Genomic DNA, 26,924 nt, shown 5'->3' with positions numbered 1-26,924 from the left:
CGGAGTGGAGCGCGCGCTGCCCCTCGTGACGCCCGGACGGTGTCAGCTCGAGGCAGGCGGCCCCGGCCATAGACGCTGGCGGAAGGGGCGAGGAGCTGGCTAGAGCGTCGCTCGAGCAGGCAGCCGCAGCAGCCGCGGGCGGGCGAGTCAGAGTCCGCCAGGAAGCCGAGCCGCGCGGTTCCTGCGCCCCGCTCCCCGGACAAAGCCGCCGCCGAGACCCGCCCGCCGCCGCCGCCCGCCCGCGAGAGCCCGGACCCCGCCCCCGCCGCGAGGAGCCCGATCGGAGCCATGTCGGCCAGCAGCCTCCTGGAGCAGGTACCGGCCGCCGCGCGCCGGCCTCCCCGGGCCGCGCTCGCGGGAGGGAGCTGGGAAAGGCCCCGGTTTCGGGCCTAGCTCCGGCGGGGCGGCGTTGGCTTCCCCCAGCCCTGCGGCGGTTCAGGGCCGCGCCGGCTCTTGGGCGAGGGCGGGGAGGCTGCGGCCAGGCCGCGCTGGGGTTGGGTCCGGCTGGGCCTCCCCTGCCCGCCAGGCTCCAGGCCTGGCTTCGCCGCCCGGACACGGGGCGCCGCGGCTCGGGCCCGGCCAACCCCCGCGTCCCGCCCGGTTCCCCCCGCCCCCACCTTGGAGCTTCCTCAGCTCCCGCCCGCCGGGGTCTGCGGCGCCCGGTGCTTCTTCCCCGGGCTCACCGCTCTTCCCTCCTCTCTCTTCCATGTCTCGTCGCGCCGCCGCCTGTCGCCGCTCCAGAGACCTAAGGGCCAAGGCAACAAAGGTGAGAGGCAGCCGGGCCCCTGGGGACGTGGGTGGGCGTGGATTTTATTTCTGTAGGAGCAGGGGAATAGCGGATCCCTGGGTGTGGGGGAGAGTAAAGCGGGGGACTGGAGGCAGCGTGTGGGACTGTCCGGGGCTCCCATGGCGGCCTAGCTGCAGGAGGACAGGATTTTGCTGGGCGGAGGTGTGAGGAATATAGGGGATTCCCTGGAGCACGGAAAATGGGGATATTAAAGGGAAATAGGAGTGGGAAGTGAAGTTCTTTTGAGAGCTCAGCATTAGGATACAAGAATTTCTCTAGGAATCTTCTCTCCTCTATGTTGCCTCCCGGTGAGTTTATGTATTGGAGCTGTCTGCAGGCCATGTCTGGGAAGCTATACAGCCGAAGTAATTGTCAGTGAATCAGGAAAATTAGATTAGCTTCCACTGTGGGTCAGAGGAAATTTCCTTTGGAGGACCATGCTGGTGTGTGTGAGACCTTGCCCTTTGGCTCAGCTGGCAACATTTGGAACCAGTGAGACATTTTTGTATTCTAACATAGGTTGTTTTGTCACTAAATACTTTTAGGTTAATACGTGTACTTGTTTGAATTGTGGAGTTCTTTGTAAGGGTATGAATTTTGTTCTTAGTGCAAAATGGATCCGTGCATCAGAAGGATGGGTTAAATGATGATGACTTTGAACCCTACTTGAGTCCTCAGGCCAGGCCGGTGAGTACTACAAAGCTTCTCTCTTTAGTTAAGGGGTAGGGTGTGCCAAGCAATTACATAATTTTCTGTCAGTGACTGATTAAAATGAATTTTTCTTTGGTTTTTCTTTGTTGTTTTTATGTCCTCTCCTCTACCCCATATTGTGTTTTGACATTTGCTAGCTTTTTATGGCTATTAAAATAATACTCTATTTCGTAAGTAAATAGGTAGTACTGTGATTAGAAAACACTGGTAATTAGTTCCCATTAATTGATTAAATATTTGTATTTAGGTGTAGGGCTGCTACAATGAATATTGTTTGTTTTTTAACAGCAATAATTAAAAAAAATACCTTGGGGTTGGGGAACAAACATAAGGGTAAGAAGCTCCTTAACACTTTTGCAACTTATTTGGGTTGCACTGATGTAGCTGTGGGCAGAATTTGACCCAAAAATATTTATCCTGAACATAAAATGTTGTGCTTCTGATGAAGCTAGAAGTAATAAAAGGAATTCATAAATCTTGTGATCATTTCTGATCTTTCAGTTTTACTCTTAAGACGTGTCACTTCCTTACTCATTTCTGGTTGATTATACAATATGAGTGAGTGTATTATATGGCAACGTGAAATATCTCGGTAAAATGTGGTAATGTTCTAGAGGCTTGTTTCAGAGAGGATATTATCAGTGTTATCTCTTTACCAAGCAAACTGGAAAATCCATGAAGTTTTGCTCTATTTTTTACAAAAACCGGGATAGGTGTTTTGGTAAATGAAAAGGCACTAGCAAACGAAACCTTAGCTTTAATTAGAAACTGAGCTGTAAAGGCTGCAGTCAAATCTGAAATTGTCACTACCAGAGACTTCACCACTCTTTTTGTATTTTTGATACTAGCTTCTTCTTAAGGACAATTTATACTGTTAATTCTGTTAAATGAGTATTGTGTGACATACAAAAAAGATGAAGGAATATGGCAGACTTAAGGCAGTATAAGTTCAGTTATGGTAGGTATACATATTGTTAAGATGTATCAGTGACCTTTTCAGTTAATCCCAGTTCATCTTTTCTCTCATAGTTCAGGTAAAAATAGCCAATAAATTGTTGCATTTCTCAATTCATTTAGTTTTGTCAGCCATGTTTTTATAGTTGGAGTTTTTTCAGTGATACCCATTTCATTGGCACCTGTTGTGAGAATTCTAAATAGGCTTCTTATCTTTGTTTAATTTGCAACAAGTATGACACTTTTCTAACAGCTCCTTGTTTGTTTTTTTTATTATTTAATCAGTCCCTGTCCTCCCTTGCCTCTAATGAACTTAATTGCTATTGTTAGCAGCCTACCTGGTTGGTAAAATCACTTAGGAGTCTAGTTCTCTGGAAAAGTGCAAACCTAGTTCAGAATCTGTGTAGACCGTGTCTAGGTTCTTTCGCAGAGTCCTAGATAAAGATAGCTGTGTCCATGCCTACTTCATTTGGCACCTTTTGTTGTCATAGAAGTTGATACCACCAATTCTGAGAGGTTTTTGAACATTTAAAGAGACTTTCAATTTACAAGTTGCATTTCTATGTGAAATTACCTACTAACTAAACAGCTAAGTTTACTATATCTGACAATTTAGAAGAAAAACAGTATTTTTTTTAAAGTTTATTAGGAACATTTAATAAGCACTTTGTGAATAGTCACTCACTTCCCTCTTTGTGAAGGTATTTCACAAGAAACAGGGAAAACTGTTTTTTAAAATACGAAAATGATTGGTTTTAGAACTACAGAAATTGGTAGGGGAATTCACTGGCTGGCATAATACTGGAAACTCTGAAATGGACTGAATTTCAAACTGAGGTGGTCCTCGAAATATTCAGCAAGAAAAATAAAAGATGAGACAAAATTGGTTAGCTCCAAATAAAATTGTCCCACTAGAATGATTTCCTTTCATTTCTCACTATGTTGTATAGTTTGTCACCTGCTCTCATATTTTCAGTTCATATAAGATGAGTGAAACCAACACACAGTCAGAGTTGACTGTGGCGCCCATGAACAAATGGAACAGGCTGGTAGGAAAACAGTGTCAAGGTTCATTGTCGGAAAATGGAGCAGAATTATATAAAACACTCAAATTAAATTGTTTGCTAACATAGTCAGCTGCTTATGAGTAGGACTCCTAGAGGCTATGGTAATACAAATAATGAGGGGTGGCTGCATTTTGAAACTACATTCCAGCTAATATGTATAAAACATTAAGTAACTAGATGACAAGGTGCATACTTTTTAATTCAGGAGCAAGTAGGAGCTGCCATTTTAGGAGCCACTATTAACTAATTTGGCAACTTACTGAATCTCCTTAAATTTGACTAAGTTGCTTTGTATTCCAAATCTCAAATGTATGTAAGTGAGACTTAAACATTAAAAAAGGCTTTAGAACTCTAATCCCTGGGGAGAGGGATGCAGAGGAAGAGTGAGTCTGAGGGGGGGAATTTTCAAAAAGCATTAGTCATCCAGGGGAATTGTATGCTGGTTGAGTTCTGTTTGCATATTAATCAGTAACATTCTATCACTCAAGTTTGTGAAATGTAGAAGGACTGGACTTCATGTTCAATAACGTATGCACATTGCTAGGATTTCGTCACTGAGCAGACAGATCTCTCTTCTTTGAATTTGCTGTTTTAACCCTTATTTTAATTTGTATGCTCATAGGTTTATTGTACAAATATAACTCTTCTATACGACAGATTTAGACCGTATATCAGTCTATTCTGTAATCAGCCCTCCCCTGAAAATTATTTGAGACAAAACATAAGCGAATGGGTGAAAAGAGAATATGTTGACTTGATTAGGGACCACATTTGATCTGACAGTGTCACTTTTTTTGTGCACTGTATGGTAGAAATCGGTCAAGCCAAAGATCTCATCACCAGGATAGAATGGTTCCAAGCTTTAAATGTAGTCTTTGTTATATATTTGTAAGGCCAACTTCCTTCTGAGTATTTTAAATTACCTGTGAAACTGGGGAGAGAGGCCTCTATCCTTTAAAGGGACATTGTATGATTTTTAGCGAACATCTTAAAAAATCCTTATTTATTTTACACATTACACTGTAGGGCCCAGTCCTGCAGCATCTCATTCACATAAGTTGACAGGACTATTTAAGTAAAGACTGTTCACTGAGTTAGGTTTAGCAGGATCGAGCTCTTAAATGATTAGAACTGTTCATCCGAACACACTAACTAATAGACTCAAGGAACTCAATCTATTTAGCTTACCAAAGAAGAAAGTTTAGGGGTGAGTTGGTTAGTCTGTAATTATGTACGTAGGGAACAAATATTTAATAAGTGGCTCTTCAGTTTAGCCGAGACGTCAGTATAACGATCCAATGGCTTCAAGTTGAAGCTAGACAAATTCAGACTTGAAATAAGCCATACATTTTTAACAGTGAGGGTAATTAACCATTGAAGCAACTTTCCAAGGGTCGTGGTGGATTCTCCATTACTGACCATTTTGAAATCACGATTGGGTCTTTTTCTAAAAAATCTGCTCTAGGATTTATTTTTGGGAAGTTCTATGGACTGTGTCATCCAGAAGGCCAGACTAGATGATGATGATGGTTCCTTCTGGTCTTGGAATCTATGAATTCTCTTTTATTGTGCTGCTACTTTTTTTTCTTCTCAGCTGGGAAAATGAAAATAGACTAGTCAGATTACTGTTTTCAAGCAGTAGCACGGTGATATGATTGTTTGGTTGACAAGAACTTCAGAAGAATGTTTTTAAACAAAACCTGTCGCCATTGGAATCTTTACAATTAATTTTCTACTAATTTTAGATAAATTTCAGGCCAAATATAACCTGTTTTAATTTTGAGTCTAGGCAGCTTACTTTCGCTTAATTCAAAAAGAGATAGGGAGACAGAACCACTGTTCCTTTAGTGTGCCAGAGCTATCTTGAGCCTACATAGGTTTTGATGCATATATGGCATGAAGTCCTTCAGGAACTGCATTTGGCACCCACAGGCATGATTCAGTGAAAAATGGAGTGGAGCCTAATGTAAGACAAGATTTTAAACAGGAACGCAACCTGGCTTTCATCTAATCTGCATTGGATTGTCATGTAAATTGTCATGTAGCACGAAGACCTCTGTGTGTACAGGTTCAAATTACTGGATGATAAAACCCATTAGTGTTACTGCAAGAACTCCCTGGTGGTATGGTTTAAACGTGAAATGACAGATCTTCATGCAAGCAAGTCTTAGTGATGTCATTTCCTAATTGTAAAATTAGACATCCATGGTAGAATATAGGGGCTGTTTGGATGTAAACATCTAGAGTAGAAAACTCAGCAAGTTTTTCTTCCGAACCTGAAGTTGGTCTCTGTAGCTGTGCTGGGAAGGCCCCTCTGGAAAAGCTTTAGGTTTTCTTATGTTGTTTTAGTATGTCACTAATATGTGGCTGTAGCTCCAGAATAGTTTGAGTTTTGAGGATGATACAGTAATTGCCATGTTTGTTCTAAAGTTCTTGGGATATTTTTGGGTACTTAATATTAACCTTTGGAGACATTTTTATGGATAATCAATTTGAGATAATTTCAATAGAAATAAATGTGGCCTTTAATAAAACTGTTTAAGGAGGAGTTCATAATTTTAATAGTGCTTTTTATTGGTCCCTTTTTTCCTGTATCCCTTTCTTCTCTCCCCCCCCCCCCCAAAGAAAACAAACCCCACCAACCATGCAGATTATAAAATGCCCCCCCTCCGAAAAAAAAAACCTTAAAACCCACTGCATCAGGCAGGTATTAAATGAAGGTATTCTTTGTAGTCTAGATAAAATGTTGAACAGCTCCAAAGCATTTTGCTCCATGCTGTAAAAGCCGTGCCCAGTTCCACATGGTGCATCTGCAAATTTAATGCTTCTACATTTTGGGATGAATAGTGTCTTAAATCTTTATATTTAATCTTTCTGGCAATGAAACTGTTTTAATACACCTTTGACAGAGGATACATTTGAAAGCCATGAATCCTATTTACTGAAAGCTTTGAATGTGTTTGAACAGCTGAGGTAGAAGGGTGGGGCATGAGAAGAGAATAAAAGGGTTTTTATTCCAGGCCCCTTGATGGTTCTGCTTATTCTAACTATTCAGTGCTTATTTTTGTTTTGCAGAATAATGCATACACTGCAATGTCTGACTCCTACTTGCCAAGCTACTACAGTCCATCCATTGGATTCTCCTACTCGTTAGGCGAAGCTGCCTGGTCTACAGGAGGTGACCCGCCCATGCCCTACTTAACATCCTATGGACAGCTAAGCAATGGGGAGCCTCACTTTCTCCCAGATGCAATGTTTGGGCAGCCAGGGGCCCTTGGCAGCACTCCGTTTCTTGGGCAGCATGGCTTTAACTTCTTTCCAAGTGGAATTGACTTTTCAGCTTGGGGGAATAACAGTTCTCAGGGACAGTCCACTCAAAGCTCTGGATATAGTAGCAATTATGCTTATGCACCAAGCTCACTGGGTGGAGCCATGATTGATGGACAGTCTGCTTTTGCCAATGAGACTCTGAATAAGGCTCCTGGCATGAATACCATAGACCAAGGCATGGCAGCACTGAAGCTGGGCAGCACAGATGTTGCAAGCAATGTCCCAAAAGTTGTTGGCTCCGCTGTTGGTAGCGGGTCCATTACCAGTAATATCGTGGCATCTAACAGTTTGCCTCCTGCTACCATTGCTCCTCCGAAACCGACATCATGGGCTGATATTGCTAGCAAACCTGCAAAACAGCAGCCCAAGCTGAAGACCAAGAATGGCATTGCAGGGTCAAGTCTTCCACCGCCTCCAATAAAACATAACATGGATATTGGAACTTGGGATAACAAAGGGTCGGTAGCAAAAGCGCCTTCCCAGGCTTTAGTTCAGAATATTGGTCAGCAGCCAACCCAGGTGTCCCCTCAACCAGTGGGCCAACAGATCAATAACAGCCCACCAGTGGCACAGGCTTCCCCAGGGCAACAGCCGCAGCCACTGCCCCCACCACCACCACAGCCAGCCCAGCTACCGGTGCAGCAACAGGCAGCTCAGCCAACCCGCTGGGTTGCACCTCGTAACCGTGGCAATGGGTTTGGTCAAAACGGAGTGGATGGTAATGGAGTGGGACAGTCTCAAGCCAGTTCTGGTTCTGTTCCTTTGGAACCGCACCCAGTGTTGGAGAAGTTGAGGTCCATCAATAACTACAACCCCAAGGATTTTGACTGGAACCCAAAACATGGCCGGGTTTTCATCATTAAGAGTTACTCTGAGGACGATATCCACCGTTCCATTAAATATAACATCTGGTGCAGTACAGAGCATGGCAACAAGAGACTGGATGCTGCTTATCGCTCCATGAACGGGAAAGGCCCCGTTTACTTACTGTTCAGTGTCAACGGCAGTGGTCACTTCTGTGGAGTGGCAGAAATGAAATCTGCTGTGGACTACAACACATGTGCAGGTGTGTGGTCCCAGGACAAATGGAAGGGACGTTTTGATGTCAGGTGGATTTTTGTGAAGGACGTTCCCAACAGCCAGCTGCGGCACATCCGCCTAGAGAATAACGAGAATAAACCAGTGACCAACTCCAGGGACACTCAGGAAGTGCCTCTGGAAAAGGCTAAGCAGGTGTTGAAAATCATTGCCACCTACAAGCACACCACCTCCATTTTTGATGACTTCTCACACTATGAGAAACGCCAGGAGGAGGAGGAAAATGTTAAAAAGGTAACCTGCCTACCTGTCTTCAGGAATTTTGTGGGATGGGGAAGCATAGAGAAGCTAGGTGGTACAATGGACTGATGAAGTAACCTGGAGACTTGAGCTCATAAAGTGAGTTTGAGGTCTCACTTTAGTTCCTAGCTAATCACTTCCCCACATCATGAACCCACTATCTAGTATGGCAGCTCCTGCTCTGGATGGGACCAAGAGTAGGAGGGAGTTGTACAGAACAGTGCTGATGTTCTGGTGGAGCTGTGTGGGGAAACATGTGTGGCACCTGCCTGCGCTAACCTAGATGCTAGTCAGTGCTTCAAGTCAAACTTTTTTCTGAGTATCAAATTCACCTGATTAAAAAAATAAAATTGATCAGTGTTGTCAAGACTCCTCTTTGACAAGTATATGCTCTACAATAAGAGTGGCAATCGATTAATATATGATGATGTAACACATCAATGAGGAATCTTAGTTGTCAAAACATTCTTACCAGTGGAGTTAAAAGTACCATCCATACTGAAATTAGATGGCAATTTAGTGGCCTTGATTTTTAGTTTGATACAAATCAGGGTGTTGAATTTGCCTGTGGATGACTCCCTCCCCTTAGGGATATAACTCTTATTTGATCCAAAACACTAAATAGAAATTAGCAGCAGCTCCTAGTTTGTTGCCAAGTTTTGTAAGGCTCTCTTTAGTTCCAGCAACAGGGAATCCTCCACCTGGTATTTGAAGAGATAAAAACATAAGCTGCAAACAATTCAGTGTGACAATCATGGAACAAAAAATTAAACAGTGCACATCTTTTCAAGTACAACATTTTAATGTTTAGTATCAGGGGATAGCCATGTTAGCCTGTATCCACAAAAACAACAAGGAGTCTGGTGGCACCTTAAAGACTAACGGATTTATTTGAGCATAAGCTTTCGTGAGTAAAAACCCCACTTCTTCAGATGCATCTGAAGAAGTCAGGTTTTTACCCATGAAAGCTTATGCTCAAATAAATCCGTTAAGTCTTTAAGGTGCCACCGGACTCCTTGTTGTTTTTAATGTTTGTTACTAGTATACAGAGATGGGATACCAAACGTGACTAGCATTTAGCAGAAAACCTGTAAGTCTGTGTGGGAACGCATTGGAATAGTTATATTGACATTATGTGAACTTGGCCAGACTTGATGGCAGCTTGGAGGTTCTGGGTGATTTCAGGTCCTAAAAGCTGCCATGTCATTTGAGGCCCAGAATGCAGCAACCAGACTAAGTTTTAACTTGCAGCAGAGGGAGAAGTTAAGTAATTTGATCACTGAAGTGTGGGATGGAGATCTTCAGGAACTGGGATTCCTAGTACATTTCACACTTGATGTGTGCAGAGCAGCAGAATTTGCAGTGCAAGGAAAGGTCACATCTTGGGGAAGGGAGGCAGCTGAAGAGTGTGAAGGGCTGTGATGAACCCAGCAGAGAATTGAGAACAAATGCAAAGGTGCAGAAAGTTCCTCGCAAACAGATTTGAAAACTTGTTAGATTTTTAAAGTTTAGAATCTTTTTTAAGATAGTAAAAATGTTAAATTGTAACTTACTAATGGTCCATACGAGAAGCATCTTAAATTAAATTGGTTTAAACCTCAACTTCAGTTTTTTAAAAATGTATTTGCAGTTTCTTTCCCCTACTTCCTTCAAAAACAGTTCCCATGAGAGTTACCAGTGACACAGAATGCTAAGAGCCGAAATGGCAGCTGAAAAAGATGTTTAGAGCATTGGAGATTGCTTTTGGCATTACATTTGAGTTAGCTTAGTGTACCAGTCCAGTAGAAAAGTGGTTAAGGAAATTATTTCCTCTCTTTGTGTGAGAACGTAAATATGTATTTCTGAAATTCATAGGCAAGGAATGAACTCCGTTAGGTTGAGAAGTCAGTATGTTTGCTTTTTATTACTGGCTCATTTTCTTATGGTATATGCTCTGGGTCCCAGCCCTATAATGTCTGGTATGGAGGAAGTGACTTAGCCTGTCATTTTCAGTACGGTATCTCAGGGGCAGCTTGACCTTTCGGATCACTTTCTGATGTGGCCTTGAAAATCTTTAGGTTTTCCTGCAGTTACTGTTTCATCACTTCAGTGAGAACCAGCAGACTTTGATTCCTGGCTTCCAGTTTTGTTGGGCATTAATAAAATGGGTACTTGTGTTTCTGCCATGTGACTATTGTTGGCAAAAGCAAATCTTGTGTGTGCAGCATTCTGTGAGCACCTCAGCTGGCCACCTGAAAAGGATTCACATACCAATTTAAAACACTGCCCCAACAGCAGTTAATGATGCAGATTGCCTGTCCATGGTCTGTTAGATTTCTTTTGTACTGGAGAAACCCCATTGCTAAAGGCTCTTTGTCTCTGCAGTCACAGTCAGTGGAAGATGGTGGTATGTACATGTTCTGCATTCTTGTTCCTTGAAGCTTAAACATCTCCAAGTTTGGCTGATGCCTAGCTTTTAACAAGCTTAAAACTGTTTCATTTGGTTTCAAACTTAGCCAAGGCTGTTCTATTACAGTCGTTTCTGCAGAGCAGCTTGTACAGAGTGACTGATGAATGTACTCTCTCCTAACCCTCTCAAAATTCTGGGGTCTCCCTGTGTTTTCTTTCCTGTTTCTCAGGTTATCCCTTTAAGAATGCCTGCATTCAAGATATATGGGAGTGACAGATTTCTTTAGAGCACTGTGTAGCATATCTAAACAGGCATGTAAGTGGTACTTTACTTTGGTGTTCATGCTATGTCCTTTCACTTATAAAGGGAGGTTAAAAGGCTGAGTTTGTCTAAATCTATTACAAACAGACCACTGGGCCTTTTCTGCTGCATGTACATTCTTATGCTGGTCTCCACTTCTTCTCTGTCCTTAGTTAGATTTTGTTCTGTGTTTTCCAATCCAGAATTAGATTTTCCTTCAAACCGTTCAATGTTCTCCTATCCAAGACTGCTGAAGCTGATAGCCAAAATAGTCCTTCTCAAGCTGGCTTCAGGCTTCTCAAGACCCTTGACAATTGCTCCCAAAGTAGATTCTGTCACTGACTGCTGCAGTGTGTGGACTGCTTTATTTTATATTTTAAAACTAGTAGTAACCCTTTGTTTCTAGAAGGTGTTGCATTGACTTCAGTGAAGTGGTCCTGCATATTTAGTAAGGAAATCTTATGAGATTCTGCAAAAAGAAAAGGAGGACTTGTGGCACCTTAGCGACTAACAAACTTGAGCATAAGCTTTCATGAGATTCTGCTTACATTGGAATGGCAGCACCTTGTGTAATCCAAACTCAAAAGCAGTGGAGGTAAAATCATGAGTGCTCTCTAAAGAATTGCAGTGGCTCTCGGCTTTATGACTCTTCTGTTGCCTTGGCATTATGAATTCCATGTGAACAGTGCACACATTCTGTGGACTTTAGAAAGGAGTTTGCATAAAGATTTGCATTCTCCAGTTCCAGTGGCAACGCGTGTTGTAATGTGCTTCCTTCAATATTGGTAAAGGTACTTTTCAGAAGGTAAGAATCAAGCTTGTATTGAGTCCAAAAGAACTGAAGAATTGATTTGGGTGTCAGGGTGTATGTATCAGAATCTCAAAACAGGAACATTATTTCCTGAAGTGTATTATCTTTTCTCATTGGTTGACACCTGATGCTTTGGAGGAATATTAAACCTCCTTTAAAATACTGAGTGGTAAATGTCACTGCCAGTTTGAGGGATGCAATTTATGGAGAAACAACTAAATGTTGAATCTGCATTTACTAACCTGGGGTTTTTTTATGGTCACTTTTAAATCACTGGTCTCTTTGTTTAACGTAGTTTGTATTTCTTTGGTTTTGTAGTTGGCTGGGGAAGGGGGAGGGAAGGTATTTTCCAAAGATTGGTGGAGAGCCTCATGATTCTGTTACTATTCTCTTGCCTAATGCCTGTTGTTGTGTTCAAACCATTCTGAGTAAACAAAGAGCTAGAACTTCCTCCTTTGTTTGCTTGAGTATTGCAGTTCATGATGTAAAGTAACTTTGCTTGCACTGACATGGCTCCTTGCATCCAGAGGTCATAAGATTACCTACTGTACTTGTACTAAAACCCCTGAAAAACCTGGCCACTATGAGGTCAATTGATCGGTGTGCCAGTGCTGAATATCCTTGCTATGACCCTTTAAAGTTCTGAAATGCACATCACAGTTTCAGCCTTCTCTAAATAGTGTGCTAGTTAACATATTTGCAATGATACAATGATAGAGGAAATGGATAAACTGCTCTGCTTGTCTCAGTACCTACCTGCTGATGTGTAATATTTTGCATTTATTATGCCTTTTATCCAACCTAAAGGCACTTCATTGAAACTGATAAATGAGCCTCATTCTGTATTCTGTGGGGTTTTTTAAGAGGGATGGCTCTTTATTGTATGCTCTAATCCATAAACATGCTTCCTCCTGTAGAAGAAGGGAGTCTTTCCTCTGCTGTACAATAAGAATAGCCAGAAGTGATCTTAGTACAAACAAAATGGAAGTTAGATTGGGAAAAGTAATCCAGTTCTCATATCTACAATGACACAGAGGCCTGGTCTACACCTAAAACTTAGGTTGACCGAGCTACATTGCTCAGGGCTGTGAAAAAATGTGCATCCTGCATGACATAGCTAGGTTGACATAACCCCCCGTGTAGATGCAGCTGGGTTGATGGAAGACTCCTTCCAAGGGGATGGATATACGACGGTGATGGAAAGACCCCTTCTGTCGTTGTAGCAAACGTCCATGCCACAACGGTGTAGTGCAGTGCTGCAGCTGTGCCACGGTAGTGCTTATAGCATAGATGTACTCTGAGTTCTAGCAAGTTAATAAATCTCATTAAGCTACAAGATTTAATGGCTGTTAAAGTCAACTGGTAGCTTGTGAAGCTGATCCCTAGAAGTTGTCAAGATGAGAAGTTTAAAATTTTCTTTAGGATTGGTAATCGGATTAAGAGCCTTTCACCTCTAGGTCACCAGGTCAAATGCAGTACATGTGAGTAACTAAAAGGTATTACCCTCTAGCAGGGAATGGCCTACATGAAATGAGTTAATCTCAGGCCATTTTCCAGTGAGCTGATTGCTTAATCACAACTGGTACTGTCACTGGCAGCCTCAGTGAAGAGACCAAGGAAATTGACCATTGTTGTGCTGGAGGTGATCTCTCCAGAACAGTGCAGGGGTACACTGGCAAGGGACAGTTTGCAGAAGACTTTCTTTTCTAACTCAGTGTTGTCTTTGTCCGTATTGATCAAAGTAAACTTAAGGGAATTGAAACATATCAAATTATCTTATTTGGCATTTGTGTTTAACAAACATTAAGCTGCGTGCTTCAGCTGTTAATACCACAGTGAACTAAAATGAAAGCCTTTTTAATGTAGCGTGTCAGATTTTTTTCCCCCTCTCCCAATAATTCAAGTTAAAGGTGCTGCTGTTTAGGGTTTGTGTAGTTGTTCTTTGAATATTTTTGGGATGCTTTAGGAAGAGGATTCCCCAGAAACTTCATGAGATTTTGATACATGGCAGGAAAATGCAAAAAATGTTGGTAACTAAACAACACTGTGGTTGATAGCCCACTGGTGGATGGCAGTGTTACAGAACTCTAGGTAATTTAGCTGTAATAATCTGAGAAGCAGCAGTTTCTCAAGGAAAGTTACGTTTTTCTGAAGCTAAATGTCGGTTGTCTATTTTGTTTTCTGAAGCTCAGTGCCGCTCAGCAGATGCAGTATTCTCTTGCCTGCTTTTTCTACCTAGTGAAGACTTGTAATTGGTCAGGTGACACTACTTAAGCTGATTAGTATCTAGGAAGAGCTAGGAAAGTATTAGTGTGTGAACACATGAACCTCCTGTATTCAGAGTTTTAGTAGGTTTAGCTTTACATGAGCTATTTGCCTCAGTGCAAGGGGATGAACTAGATGAATGACCTCTTTAGGTCCCTTCCAGCTCTACATTTCTGTTTGTTCTTAGAATATATTCCCGCAACCTTTTTCTGTCTGACAGGTCACTTTTTTTGCTTTGTCTCTTTTATATAAGGTATCCGGTGACAAGTATTAATTTAAGAGGATTCTTTTGGTCCTTTTATTTTGTCATTGTATGAGCATATTCGCTTCAGTTATTAGAACCCTGCCTTATTTTCTAAAATGTACTGTTGTACTTAGTAGTAATAGTAAGTCTTACAGCATTACAAGTTAAGCCAATTCCTCAGTGGCACAAAATTGGACAATTGTCTTGTAAAATAGTGCAACTGCACTTTTACTGCAGTAAAGTTGTCCAAGGAAGTCTTGGTTAACAAGAATTGTGGTTATGCAAGCTGATGACTAGACTAGGGAGTTGGTGGTTGCTCTTTCCAATGGGTAGCTGCCCGGCAGGCTGCTTTTTAATTGAAGGATAAGTCATGTAATAATGCATTTGATCAGTTTAATAACAGCATTTGGGGGTTTTGTGAGCCATTCTGTAGAGAGAACTCAAAATGTAGACAGCAATTCTAGTGTCATACTGTTAGAATTTCTTTATTAAAAGGGCAGTACTGAGCAGTTTTTTGAGTTAGCTGCTTTTCTATTGTTTGTAATAGAATAGCAAGATAGGAACTGGGGGGGAATAAACTATAATTCCCTTCTCATCTGTCCCGTATGTCTAATTGAGCTTGAAATTAAAAGGCATTTGTTTCCTTTTCTGTGTGCGCATTGGTGTTACTGATTGCTGTGCTCCCTGGCCTGTTTTGTCATTATAAGGACAAAAGTGTAGGCCCTATATAAAGTGACTACCTTTAAGAATTTCTTGGCATCATAGTAAATCTTTAAGAGATTTAAAGCCCTGAGGATCATTCTTTCTAGAGTCTCATGTAACAGGTCAAATTTTGGCCCCAAACAGGTTGATACTGGGTATTAATATGTTTATAAGACAACACTGTGAAACTGTAAAGAACTAAGCAGGAATTCATATGTCTCAGCTACTGTTGCAGAGACATAAGATTCCCTTTTAAATACCTAGGAAATAGAGATTTGTAAACGGTAATAGGGAGTGTTGCCCTCCTTACTGGAGCTCATTAACTGAAATTTGGTATCGGCTGGTTAATGGAAGTGGGAGAAGGCATGGCCTGTTGTCTGTGACCTTATCTTAAAATGAATATTAAGCTCCTCTGGCTTACAGAATGAAGTACTTGTTGTCCAGGCTCCATGGGGGTGGATGTAGAGTTGTCCAGGCTTCAGTATTATTCAAACCTAGCTGTCACGTTTGTATTGTATGACGATGAGTACAACAAATGCTTTATTAGCTTTGCATTAATTGAGATTCTGAATCCTTGAAGTGGGTGAACTTCCCTCTCCAGAACATCTTGTGGTTCAAATTTTGTGGTGCTAACACTTTGTCTACTATGTAGTCAGCTGAAGTCATCAGACCCATTTCATGTGACTGAGTGAGATTTGATCCCAAGTCTGCACCAAGGGTGCATTACTTCACTGTAACCATTGCAGATTAAAACTTAAGGATATACTATAATGTTGTATTCATTTAGATGGAATAAATGGTCCAACGGTGTTAACATAAACCAGTTACTGTCTAACATTAAACAGTGTTAAGCAAGGTCAGGGGTTTTATATACAAAGACTTTGTCGTGGTACTAAGTAAGCTCAATACACTATTTCTAAAAATCATTTAAACCTTTTATTAAAGTTAAAGAAGGAAAAACAGTCAAAGCATTTGAAATGTAAAGTCTTAAGACTTACATTTTAACATCCTGTGTCCCTTTCCCTTTAGCTGGAGAAAACGTATAGAAAGAAAAAACCCCTTGCTCAGTAGTCTCTTAGATAATATTAAAGACCGCAATAACTGTCCTTTTGGGGAAAAGAGAGGAAGTTAGTTGAGGTGGCTGGAGCTGTTGCTGTTGAAGTCTAATGCTCTTTCATCCCAGGTGGCGGTTGAGATTCAGTTAGTCGGTAAAGGTAGGGAGCTCATCTGGGTCCCTCTGTCTGGCCTAGTCTGGTCAGAACATGTCTCAGAATCAGGGTGACAAAGGCCCTGGGTCCCTGGAGATGTTGGGGGTACCAGCCATCATGGTGAAGCTTCGTCCAGTAGCCAGTTTTTCTCCCCAAAATATTTAAGAACCCCAGAAGGGAGCGATGGGTGGAATAGCCCATTCCCTCTTAATTTTGTTTACCAATTAAACCTAGTTTCCGACACACCAATTTTGGTTCATTCATTTTTTTGGTTCTACAATTTTTCTTGTTTACCAGGCATGATCTTAGCACAGTCCTTGAGTTATACCAAGTCTTTTTGTTTGGACTGACAGTTTTTCTGTCTTCCATTTGCACCTTTTCACATTAACCCTTGTTTTACGTTATGGTGAATTTTTATGAACTTTCACATACTCTTTACTGTTAAGCCCTCAATTAAAGTAAATTTGTAATTGCAGTCATTACAACAATGTTCAAAGGAAGGTTCTTGGTAAATGACATTGACTTTATGAAAGCTGGGATGGGAGTCTTTAATGTATAAGTCAGTGCAGAAAGTGTCTAATCCATACTCCTTGAAAGACCCAAGTAGGCAAACAGTCAAACTGCCCGGTAACCAAGTGAGATCCAATGCACAGGGCCAGCAAACTGAAAAAATAGTCCTTATTTCCTCATGTATGTAATGACATAAGAGCCAATATATACACAAGAATAACTGATGACGTAAGACTGGGGGCAAGGGAAGAAGACTGGACTTGCCAGTAGAAATTTTTTTCTGGGCCTCCCCAATAGCCACTTACAGGAGTATAGTTAGTTTCACTGTTGTTGCCCATAGTTTTCTGAGCAGTAATAAAGCTAAAGAGTTTCTTGTAAGTTTTATACTTGGCTGTTCAGGAAAGCTGTAGCACATAGTTACCAAATGGTCAGGGGAGAAGGAGGGTGTTGGGAATGTTATTGTTAACAGCTGGGTGTGGGAATAGGGAATCCTGTTTCCTTCACAGTATCTTGGAATGGAAGCTACAAGTGTATTTTGCCTATACACTAAAGCCAGGAAGGGATTCGGGTCCAAATACCATGCCCAGGTAGGAAGCCCAGTGATACTTAATAGATGTGTCTGGAATCCCACTCAGAAGGCTCCCATAAGTTGTATTAACTTCCGATGGGTAAGGTGTGCTGGTAAATTTTTCAAAGCTTAACTACCTGTGGTTTTTGTAGGGGATCTGAATGCTCATATTCACTGAAAAGGACCAACCAGCTCATTGTGATGTGGCTTTGGGTAGTTGGTGTCCAGTAGCATGTTTGCTTTAGGACCACATACCATTCTGTTTCCTGGGCAAGTTACACTCTTCAGGGCAGCTGCTTCCTGCAGGACAGTGCCTCTGTTTGCGGAAAGTGGACTTCTTGTTGCTTCAGAATGCATTTTTGATACGGAGTGTGAAGACCAGTAGAGTTCATCCTTTGCACTAGATTGCATCAGTTTTGGTGCTCCCTTGAAAGCTGGTCTTGGGGGATGGGATTTGAGCATGTCTGCCAGCCAGCTGACAAGCAGGAACAACTGACTGTGTAACTGCCGCTGCAGAAATAGAGGCCGTCTTTCTAAGACTTCCATGAAGTCCCTCCCAACACCCTAGCTCCCAAGCTGGATGTTTGACATAGAAATGCAAGCTGTGGTTTAAAATCCACAGATCCTGTGGTGATTGGTGCTCTGTAAGGTTAGTCATGTTTTGGTTACAACCACTCTTGAAAGAGGACATCTTGCTGTTCCCTATTTACTCTTATGCCTTGATAATGGTTTGTTGTTTAGATACCAGAGCGATAGGCATCTTAGATAAAAATTAGGTGGTATGCTCAGTTTTTATGCTGAGGCAAGACCTTTCTAACTGCCAGGATGTGCAAACTCAGCCTGATATTGTGATTCGGCTTTTCAGTCTGTGATGTGGATCTGTTTGAGAGAGTCCCTCTTCTCCTATATCCTGCCAATGGATGCAGTTGTGGTTGCTGGAACACTTGTGTTGTCTGTGCATGTAATTCAGATTTCCAGGACTGATTACATAGCCTCCTTTGGCATATGATCCCACAGATGGGTCTCATTTTGCTTGCCCTCTGGTCAAGTTGTAAGGCTTTTTTGTTTAATCAAGATTTTGATTAAATTTTAATTTATCAGAGCAGGAGGAGTTCTAGCATGGGGTTATCAATGTGTCTAGTATATTTACTTTTTTTGAATTTTAAGGAGCTCCTTTACAAGAGTGCTAAGTGCAGTGCAAAGTGATAAATAACTGAAAGTCAGCCATGGTCACAAACCAGAGAAATCTGAAGACTGAATGGAGCTAGCATTTCTATTGGTGTAGGTTAGGATAGGATGCAGCTCTTTCCTCTGCAGTTGTATTGGCTTTCCAATACCAATAGTAGTAAAATGTTTTGTATATAAACTGAGCATTTTAAGACTCAGAAGCCGCACAGGGAGCGGATAAGCATAGTAACAAGGTGCTATTTTAGTAAGTTGTTTGTGCTGGCCATAATCACATTTTAAGCTGATCTTGTTGGAAAGGCTGGCAGTATACAGATAGAGGGAAAATATAATTGGTAGAAACATCACTCTTATTTCTAATTTATGCCACCACAAGTCAAATTGACTTCTGACTTGACTTTTGGCAGCCCTGAAACTGTATTAGTTTGGTTGGTTAGGATTGAATATGATCTGACATGAGAGGTCTCAAATGGTTTATTTCCAAGTGAACAAAATGATTCTAGATTTTAAAAAATCCCTGTCGTTCCAGCAAACGTTATTGAAGATGGGGCTGAATTCTGCTGTTGGGCAAGGTGCACATCTCCCATTGATCTCTGCTGCAGTTACGTGCACATATCTAGAGGACCTAACTTAGTCATCCGTGCATATGACCTTAGAGGAAGGAGAGTGGTCTAATGTAAAGGTTTTCCAATTTCCATAATGCGGCCCAGAGCCTAAAAGTTTCAAGTCTCACCACTTCTTCCACTCAGGCATACAAAACACCCTTGTGCTCATTACAGCAGTTGGTTATATGGAAAAACATTGGGAAAGTAATGTGTGTTGAAATCAGACCAACCCACCACCAACTGCGCCAGACACACTTGGCAATCACTGGCTTGGTGGGGAGGGCATGAAACTAGTAGTTTCTGCTGCGGGTTCTATCCCTATTTGTAACCTTAGATAGATCTTTCTCCAGCTGTCAAGTGGGAATAATACTGGCCTACCTCACAGGAGTGTTGAGGGCAAGTGCTGCTTGTAAATCAATGTGAGAACCTCTGAGAGGTGCTATACAAGAGCATAGTATTTGCATCTATGTATCATAGTCCTTTCTAATGTGCCATTCATCATAATATGTAGGTGCTAGTTATAAGCTTTCAGGTAAGTGTTTTAATCTTCTGTCAGGATTGGCTCCCAAGCTGTGTGACTGGAAACTGCATCCTCTTATCAGATTACTGCACTACACTCATTCATTAAGTAGTGTCACAAGCCAGCTTGTGACATCACGGCTTCCACCCTATAACTGTGGTGACCTGGCTAAAATTAATTATGCAGAATAATCACAAAGGGCTTCTAATTACACATTCTAGCCTTGGAATGGAGAATTTTGATGCAACTCTCTTGGATACCTGTAAACCCAGCATGTCCGCGCACATGCTTGCAAAAGTGCATAGGTGTCTTTTCCACTTGACCGGAGAAAGGATAAATTTCTTGTTATCCACCATGTTGCTCAGTACTGTGTACAGTTAGTCCCCCCCATTGTAGTCCCACAGTGCTCTTACCAGTCCTTCACTGACACTTTAGCTCTGGCTTTTCCTGGTCTGTCCTCGATCTCATCTTCCATTTTTCTTTATGCTTGAGCCAACCTTTGTTGATCAAGGGAAACTTTAATAAAACACAATGTGGATTTTTTTTGTCATCCAGGGATTCATATGTCAAAGGGTAGAATCATGGTTATTACCTGCAGAAACACATGCCCCAGGCCCTTTTCCTGGGATTTTGCATGGCTGTGTGGGTGTTATCTTAGCAGTATCCCCCACACTCCTGAGAGCTCAGGGAAAACAAGAATAGAGATGTTGTGGGTGCACAGCACTTAACCCCTGCCTCTGACCCCAGAAAATCTATCTACCTCTCTCTTGTGGTCCAGCACTCACTTGTAACTCCTGCAGAGCAAGATATCTCTCCGGGGAGGTGGGTCGGGCCGGGTGGGGGTGTCCCACTGCATTGGATGAGGGCATGGACAATGTTGGACTGTATAGAGGGGACATCATCTCTAGGCCAAGGCCTCTTTCCTAGAAGGAAAAGCAAGAGAAACTGCTCCTTCAGCTACAAACAAAAGCACAGGGAAAAAAACCTGCCATGAATGAAGAGAATGAAATCATGCCCCGTATCTCCTTCAGCACTGAGAGCAGTGCTCATATTAACACACACTGGGCTTTCAGACCACAAGTGGTTGCACTGGAGTAAAAGGAAACTGCTCGCTATCCCTCCATGACATATGCACGGATGAGAGCATAAACCCAGATCCTTGTGCCATGCAGGGAAGAGTCACTTGCAGCAGGCAACAGAACGAGCCAAAAATCTGAACAGGGACAAATAGACTCCCTACACCATTCCTTTAGGAGGAACTCTTCTTCCCCCCCACCCCCAAATATTCCGTGAAGCTGCAATAGTGGGGAAAGTACTGGTGTTACTCTGCGCCAGAGTGCGGCACTAGTTCTTCAAGCCTCTTCAGGTTATTATGCTGAATATTCAGTTGAGAGAAACTTGCAGTATGGTCCCCCATCCTGAAATTAAACTGTTTCTAGTCTCCTTCCTCCAGTCTCTTGCCTTTTTCCAGTTTGTATGGAGGATCCATTTCTGAGAATCTTCTTGGGTTGGGTTATCCTTTGTTCCTGCATTCTGCAACTTTTTGCTCCATCTCCTGTGCCATTCAAAAAAAAACTAGATAAGTTCATGGAGGGTAGGTCCATCAATGACTATTAGCCAGGATGGGCACAGATGGTATCCCTAGCCTCTGTTTGCCAGAAGCTGGGAATGGGTGACGGGTTGGATTGCTTGATCACCTGTTCTGTTCATTCCCTCTGGGGCACCTGGCATTGGCCACTGTTGGAAGACAGGATACTGGGCTAGATGGACCGTTGGTCTGACCCAGTATGGCTGTGCTTATGTTCTTATTCCTCTTAGACCCCTAGTCTTCCTTTCCTTGTGCCATGCTTTGGCCTTTGGAGCAGCTTTACTTTCACAGAAGGGGAAGGAGAAAGCAACTAATTAAACCCATGGTTCGGGATCTGTCTGGTCAGCTAATCAGTTGAAGTGGTCAGCAGGGACTGCAGCCACCATCTGCAGGACAAGATGGGGCTATCACTTGAAGCTGGAATGGGGGAGGAGGAGGGCAGTTCTAAGGCAGTGTATTCCTGCAGCTAGCTTAAAACCCATCTGTGCCTGAGAAGGTGGAGTTTAGTTCATGCAGTTGTGGCCTCTTCCTGAGTGGGTGTGGCATATTGCCATCTGTCCTTGGTTACTGAACCTTGCTGTATACAGAACCAGGAGGCAGGGAAGGAATAAGACCTGGCAACTTCTTTTTGATTTGCAGCTTCCCCCAGACATATGGCTTTATTATTTATTTGTACTGTGGTGCCAAGGGATCAAAACTGCTTTGGATATCCGTTGTGGTACTTGATTTCTGCTGTTTTCAGTTCTGTTCAGTTTGTATGGCAGATATTCATGAACAGAATTTGCTCCACCTTAGCCTAATTTTCATCTAAAAGGCAACGTGTAAGTATCCAGGGCTATCTCTCAAATGTCCTGTAGAGAAAGGGAAGTGTGGGTTGACTAGGCCTATTGTGAGGAAGAAGCTTTAAAACTGAAGCAGCGTTCCACTTACTGTATCCTTGGCTGGTGGGGGTAGGAAATGTATTGTTTCCAATTGGCGCTTAGTCCACACCTGCACAGGAAACTTCCACTAGTTATCCAGGCAGAACTCGCTGTGTAGACGCTCTTATTCCAGTGTAAGGGTGTTTTGGTTAGATTTAGATTAAACCTTTTTCCAAGCGACATAAACTAAATCAGAAAAGGCCCCCTTGTACCAGAATGTGGCTGTGTCTACACTGTGGAGGTTATGCCAGCATAGCCTCCTAGTGTCAAGACAGACTACGGCAGAAGGAGTTTTCCTGTCAGTGCAGAACACCACCTCCCGAGATGACATGAGCTACATCAATGGAAAGACTCTTCTGTCAACATAGCTGTGTTTTGTTGGCATAACTGTGTGGGTCAGGGGTGTGGTTTTTCACATGCCTAACCAACGTAGCTATGCCAATAAAACTTTTTTCAGTGTAGACCGAGCCTAAGCTTCTCCACACAGGGAGTTATACTGGGGTACAAAGGCCTGAGGCTCACGAGACACCCATAGCTGTCATTTTCCAGTTGTTACTGGTCAATGGCAATGGTTAATTTTTCCCAGTGCTGAGGGTAGAAACTGGATCCAAAAATGGTTTCAGCGAGGGCCAGTCTTTTCAATGAACTTCAAGCAAGAGATCACCGAGAATGACTAGGTGGAGAAAAGGGGGCAATCAGTAACTGAATGTGGGCATCATTGTTCATGCAGAGCTCATCTGACACATTTTTGGTCTTTTTATTGACATTGCATGTTAAATTGTCAGGGACGTTTAATCAAGGCTTTGAGTCAATTTAAGGTAGCATCTCTCTCCAGCTTGCTTTTTTAACCCTTTGTGGCAAGCTGGACTCAAGTGCTGTGGCAAAGCCCCTTGATTATGAAGTAACATGGGGAAATTTTGCAGCTGCTGCATTTAACATTTAAAAAGTTAATGAATCCAACATGAAAACAAACTATATCAATGCAGTAGCTGCTGAGGTTTCTTTGATATGAAATTCAATGTAATTTACTCTCTTCCACTCTTTTGTTTTTCAATATGCTGTCGATTTTTATCCTGACAGTGCATAATTGTAGTGTAGTAGTTGTCAAGGGGAAGTTGGGGGTTTTGGCAGCTGGGTAGGGGACTGTTAAGGCATTGGCACCTGGAGAACTATAGGAGGTAGTTTGGGATTTTGGAATAACTACCTGCTTCTGTTAAAGTGATCAGCGTTGAAATAGTTGACATTTCTACTGTCCCAGATTGAGGTCAATAGAAGGAGATTTTGGAACAAATTGATAAATTAAACAGTAATAAGTCACCAAGACCAGATGGTAGTCACTCAAGGGACTGGGTGGCGATCAAATATGAAATTGCAGAACTACTAACTGTGATGTATAACCTATCGCTTTAAATCAGTCTCTGTACCAGAAGATTGGAGGGAAGCTAATGTGACACCAATTTTAAAAAAAATACTCCAGAGGTGATCCTGGCAATTACAGGCCAGTAAGCCTAACTTCAGTACCAGACAAATGGTCTGAAACTAGAGTAAAGAGAAAAGTTATCAAACACATAGATGAATGCAATATGTTGGGGAACAGTCAACACTGCATTTATAAAGGGAAATCATGCCTTATCAATGTATTAGAATTTTTTGAGAGGGTCAACAAACGTGGACAAGGGTGATGCAATCCATATGGTATACTTGAGCTTTCAGAAAGCTTTTGACAGGGTCCCTTGCCAAAAGCTCTTAAGCAAAGTGAGCAGTCATGGGATAAGAGGGAAGTCTCTATCAAGGATCAGTAACTGATCAAAATAGAAAACAAAGGGTAGGAATAAATGGTCAGTGCTCACAAGGGAGAGAGAAATAGTGGGATCTCCCAAGGATCTGTATGGAGACCTGTGCTCCTCAACGTATTCACAAATCTGGAAAAAGGGGCGAACAATGAGGTGGCAAAACTCAGGATTAAGTCCAAAGCTGACTAATGTGTTACAAAGGGATCTCGCTAAGCTGGGAGACTGGACGATAAAACAGCAGGTGAAATTCATTGTTGGTTGCAAAATAATGCACATTAGAAAACATAATCCCAGCTATACGTACAAAATGATGGGGTCTAAATTAGCTGCTCTCACGTAAGAAAGAGATTTGGGAAGTCATTGTGGGTAATTCTGAGTCAAAAAAGCAAACAATTTTGGGACCATTAGGAAAGGAATAGATCACAATGCTATTATATTAAATCCATGATCTGTCCACACCGTGAATACTGTCTGCAGTTCTGGTCACCTCATCTCAAAAAAGATATGTTAGAATTGGAAAAGGTGCAGAGAAGGGCAACAAATGACTAGACATATTGAACAGCTTCCCTAGGAGGAGACATTAAAAAGACTCCTCAGCTTAGAAGAGAGGTGACTAAGCAGGGATATGACCGCGGTCTATCAAATCATAAGTTCATGGAGGACAGGTCCATCAATGGCTATTAGCCAAGATGGTCAGGGACACAAACCCATGCTGTGGGTGTAAACCCCCAACCTCCAGAAGCTGGGACTGGATGACGGGATGAATCACTCAAAATTGCCTTGTTCTGTTCATTCCCTCTGAAGCATCTGGCGCTGGACGCTGTCAGAAAAAGGGTACTGAGCTAGATGGAACATTGGTCTGACACAGCATGGCTGTTCTTATGTGTTGCCATCTTTAGGTTTCAGTGCTTACCAGTCCATTCAGTGCATGGAGCCATTCGCACTTCTTTTGTTCTGTTTGCCTTGAAAAAGTGAAGTGTGAACCAATAGGGTGTCAGCCTGAGTCTGCCGTTTTTTGCTGTCATGTTGGTTAGCAGCATTGGTGTTTAAAATGAAGGCTTGTACCCTGGATCACCAGTCTTCGTGAAGCATGAATTCTGTGGTGGTAGAACTCACAGGGGCTTGGTTTTGTAGCCCTGAGCAAGCAACTTCTCAGTGCCGAGTTCACTGAGGGACTGAACACAGTTTTCAGTTTCTCTTCTCCTGTTCTCACTAGACATAAATGACTACCTGATCTCCTTCAGCAAATGGACCCCTGCTACCAATTCACTCTTGAAAGCACCTGAATCACTCCTTTACCAGGGCAGGTTCACTCCTCCTCCCCACTGTTACCTACTCAGTCTCTAGACTGGTTTCTAGCCTGATAGGATTGAGAACTGGAGGCAGGTCTCTTGGGAACTGCTTTCCGAAGATCTGTTTACAGGAATGGGGAAGAGAGCCCTGCTTCACCCCACCAGTGAGGCACTGGAAACCCTCACTGGTAACTAGCACAGTGGCTGCCTCTACCTGGCCCCCCAGACTGTGTCCAACCAGTTAATTGACATAACATTAGCAGTGAATAGTTTATTTCACTAGCTCTTCACTGGCTGCCCTTTTTTTCCCTCCTCTCCTTGTTTGTGTCCCACTTCCCTTCATTATACTTGGCAGGCTGTACAAAACTGGGGGAATCTGAGCAGGTTGTATCTGTTAGAGCTGTTTTTTAATTAATTAGATTGATAGGACCTCTGCTCTTGCTATCTGCAAAAGATGTTGCTGGGGCTAGGGAGAGGAAAGGAGCAGGGTGTGGTGGGAGGGGTTGTGGTGGCAACTGCTATTATAAAGGGGAAATGCCAAGAACTGGGAGGCATCACACGATACAATGTAAGTACATTGTCATACTAGCCATGTGCAGCTGCCCTCTTAAAATGAGCTCCTACTCCTTGAACAGAAACTGACTGTTTCTCAGATTCAACTTAATTATAAGGGACTTCTCCTGTCGTAAACCAGACTGTCCACATTAATATTTAGTGGTCTAACACCCCTCAGGGAAGGTTTTAGGAATACCTAATCTCGCTTCAGTGTGGGGAGGTGAACTGGGTGATGTTTTGACATCCGTTCCAGCCCTATGTTTTGATGATCTGTGTATGAGATGATAGTGAACAAAATCCTCTTGACCATGGAAGTTTTGCAAGAGTTGCCCTAAACTAACCACCTTCTCTTTCCTCCTGCAGGAACGCCAAGGCCGTGTCAAGTAAAACGCTACCCTTCCCACAGAGACTGCAGCAGAGGTTGCATCCGGGATATCTTTCAAAAAGAGAGAGAGGAGAAAAAAGAACACCCCAGAGAGAATTAGGACTTCTTTTCTTAATTTCATTGACTTTAAAACAAAAACTTACAAACTTGCAGTTTAAAAAAAAAAGTATTGGAATGTCACAAGAGACATAGGACTAAAAAAAAACAAAACAAAAAAAAAATCCCTTCTAGGTAGAGTATAGGTAAAAACTGTCCCCTTTCTTTTGGCTTTGGTTGTGATTTCAGAGCATATGCTTTGTTTTTTGTCTTTTTACTATGTTTTCCGGATTTGAAAGTCCATAAGTGGCATATGCCTTTTTTCTCTAATTTTTAAACCCTGCTGCATCCCTTTCTTCCACTTCCCTCGCGCCTCCTTTCCCCCAGTTTTGACATTTGCACTTGGAACACCGAGTTGTGACTTTTTTTGGACATCTGCCGCAGAACATGGAAGAACTGTTTTTTCCTTGGAGTGGAAGAGGAGGAATTTTATGAAAAATTTGGGTTTATTTGCCTGGAAGAATCGAATGGAAATTATTGCCAAGGTTGCATCTAAGGGTGGTTTGTTTTCCTCTGACCCTTTGTTACTCAAAAGTCAAGTACTAGGAGTCCTAAGAAATGTTCTGTTCTTGTGCATTATATGGATTACAGATTAAGTCTGGATTAATTTGATTTAAAGGCTGAGAACAGTGGTAAAAACTTGTTTTGTTTACAGGAACATGAATTTTGAACGAAAAATATTGTAAAATGTGTAGTGAATGTTTCTTCAGTTTCTTGTTAAGCCAATGAGGAATGGGCATTGCCTTTCTTTTCACCATTAATCACTTCTCAATAATAAACGTGAGATCCTGTTGAGCATCA

General features: G+C 42.3%; 1 protein-coding gene across 2 annotated transcripts; it reads left to right on the top strand.

The window, feature by feature from the left end:
• YTHDF2 (YTH N6-methyladenosine RNA binding protein F2) lies at positions 1–26,924 on the top strand. 2 transcript variants are annotated; one of them, XM_077837706.1, is made up of 6 exons: positions 1–315; positions 742–766; positions 1,395–1,474; positions 6,595–8,181; positions 10,806–10,891; positions 26,006–26,924. In XM_077837706.1, the coding sequence occupies exons 1-5, from the start codon at positions 289–291 to the stop codon at positions 10,860–10,862; spliced, it is 1,776 nt and encodes a 591-aa protein (XP_077693832.1). In that variant the 5' UTR covers positions 1–288; the 3' UTR covers positions 10,863–10,891; positions 26,006–26,924. The 2 variants fall into 2 exon arrangements, with proteins under 2 accessions (XP_077693832.1, XP_077693833.1); XM_077837707.1 differs by lacking the exon at positions 10,806–10,891 and having other exon boundaries at positions 6–315.

Source organism: Eretmochelys imbricata, chromosome 19 (assembly GCF_965152235.1).
Source record: "Eretmochelys imbricata isolate rEreImb1 chromosome 19, rEreImb1.hap1, whole genome shotgun sequence".
In the NCBI taxonomy this organism is placed as follows: domain Eukaryota; kingdom Metazoa; phylum Chordata; order Testudines; family Cheloniidae; genus Eretmochelys; species Eretmochelys imbricata.
This window is presented reverse-complemented; position numbering and strand designations above follow the sequence as displayed.

Coding starts and splice junctions, on each gene's coding strand:
- YTHDF2 (XM_077837706.1), top strand. CDS start 289: ATGTCGGCCAGCAGCCTCCTGGAGCAG. Junction 316..741: donor CCAGCAGCCTCCTGGAGCAG/GTACCGGCCGCC, acceptor TCGCCGCTCCAG/AGACCTAAGGGCCAAGGCAA. Junction 767..1,394: donor TAAGGGCCAAGGCAACAAAG/GTGAGAGGCAGC, acceptor TTTTGTTCTTAG/TGCAAAATGGATCCGTGCAT.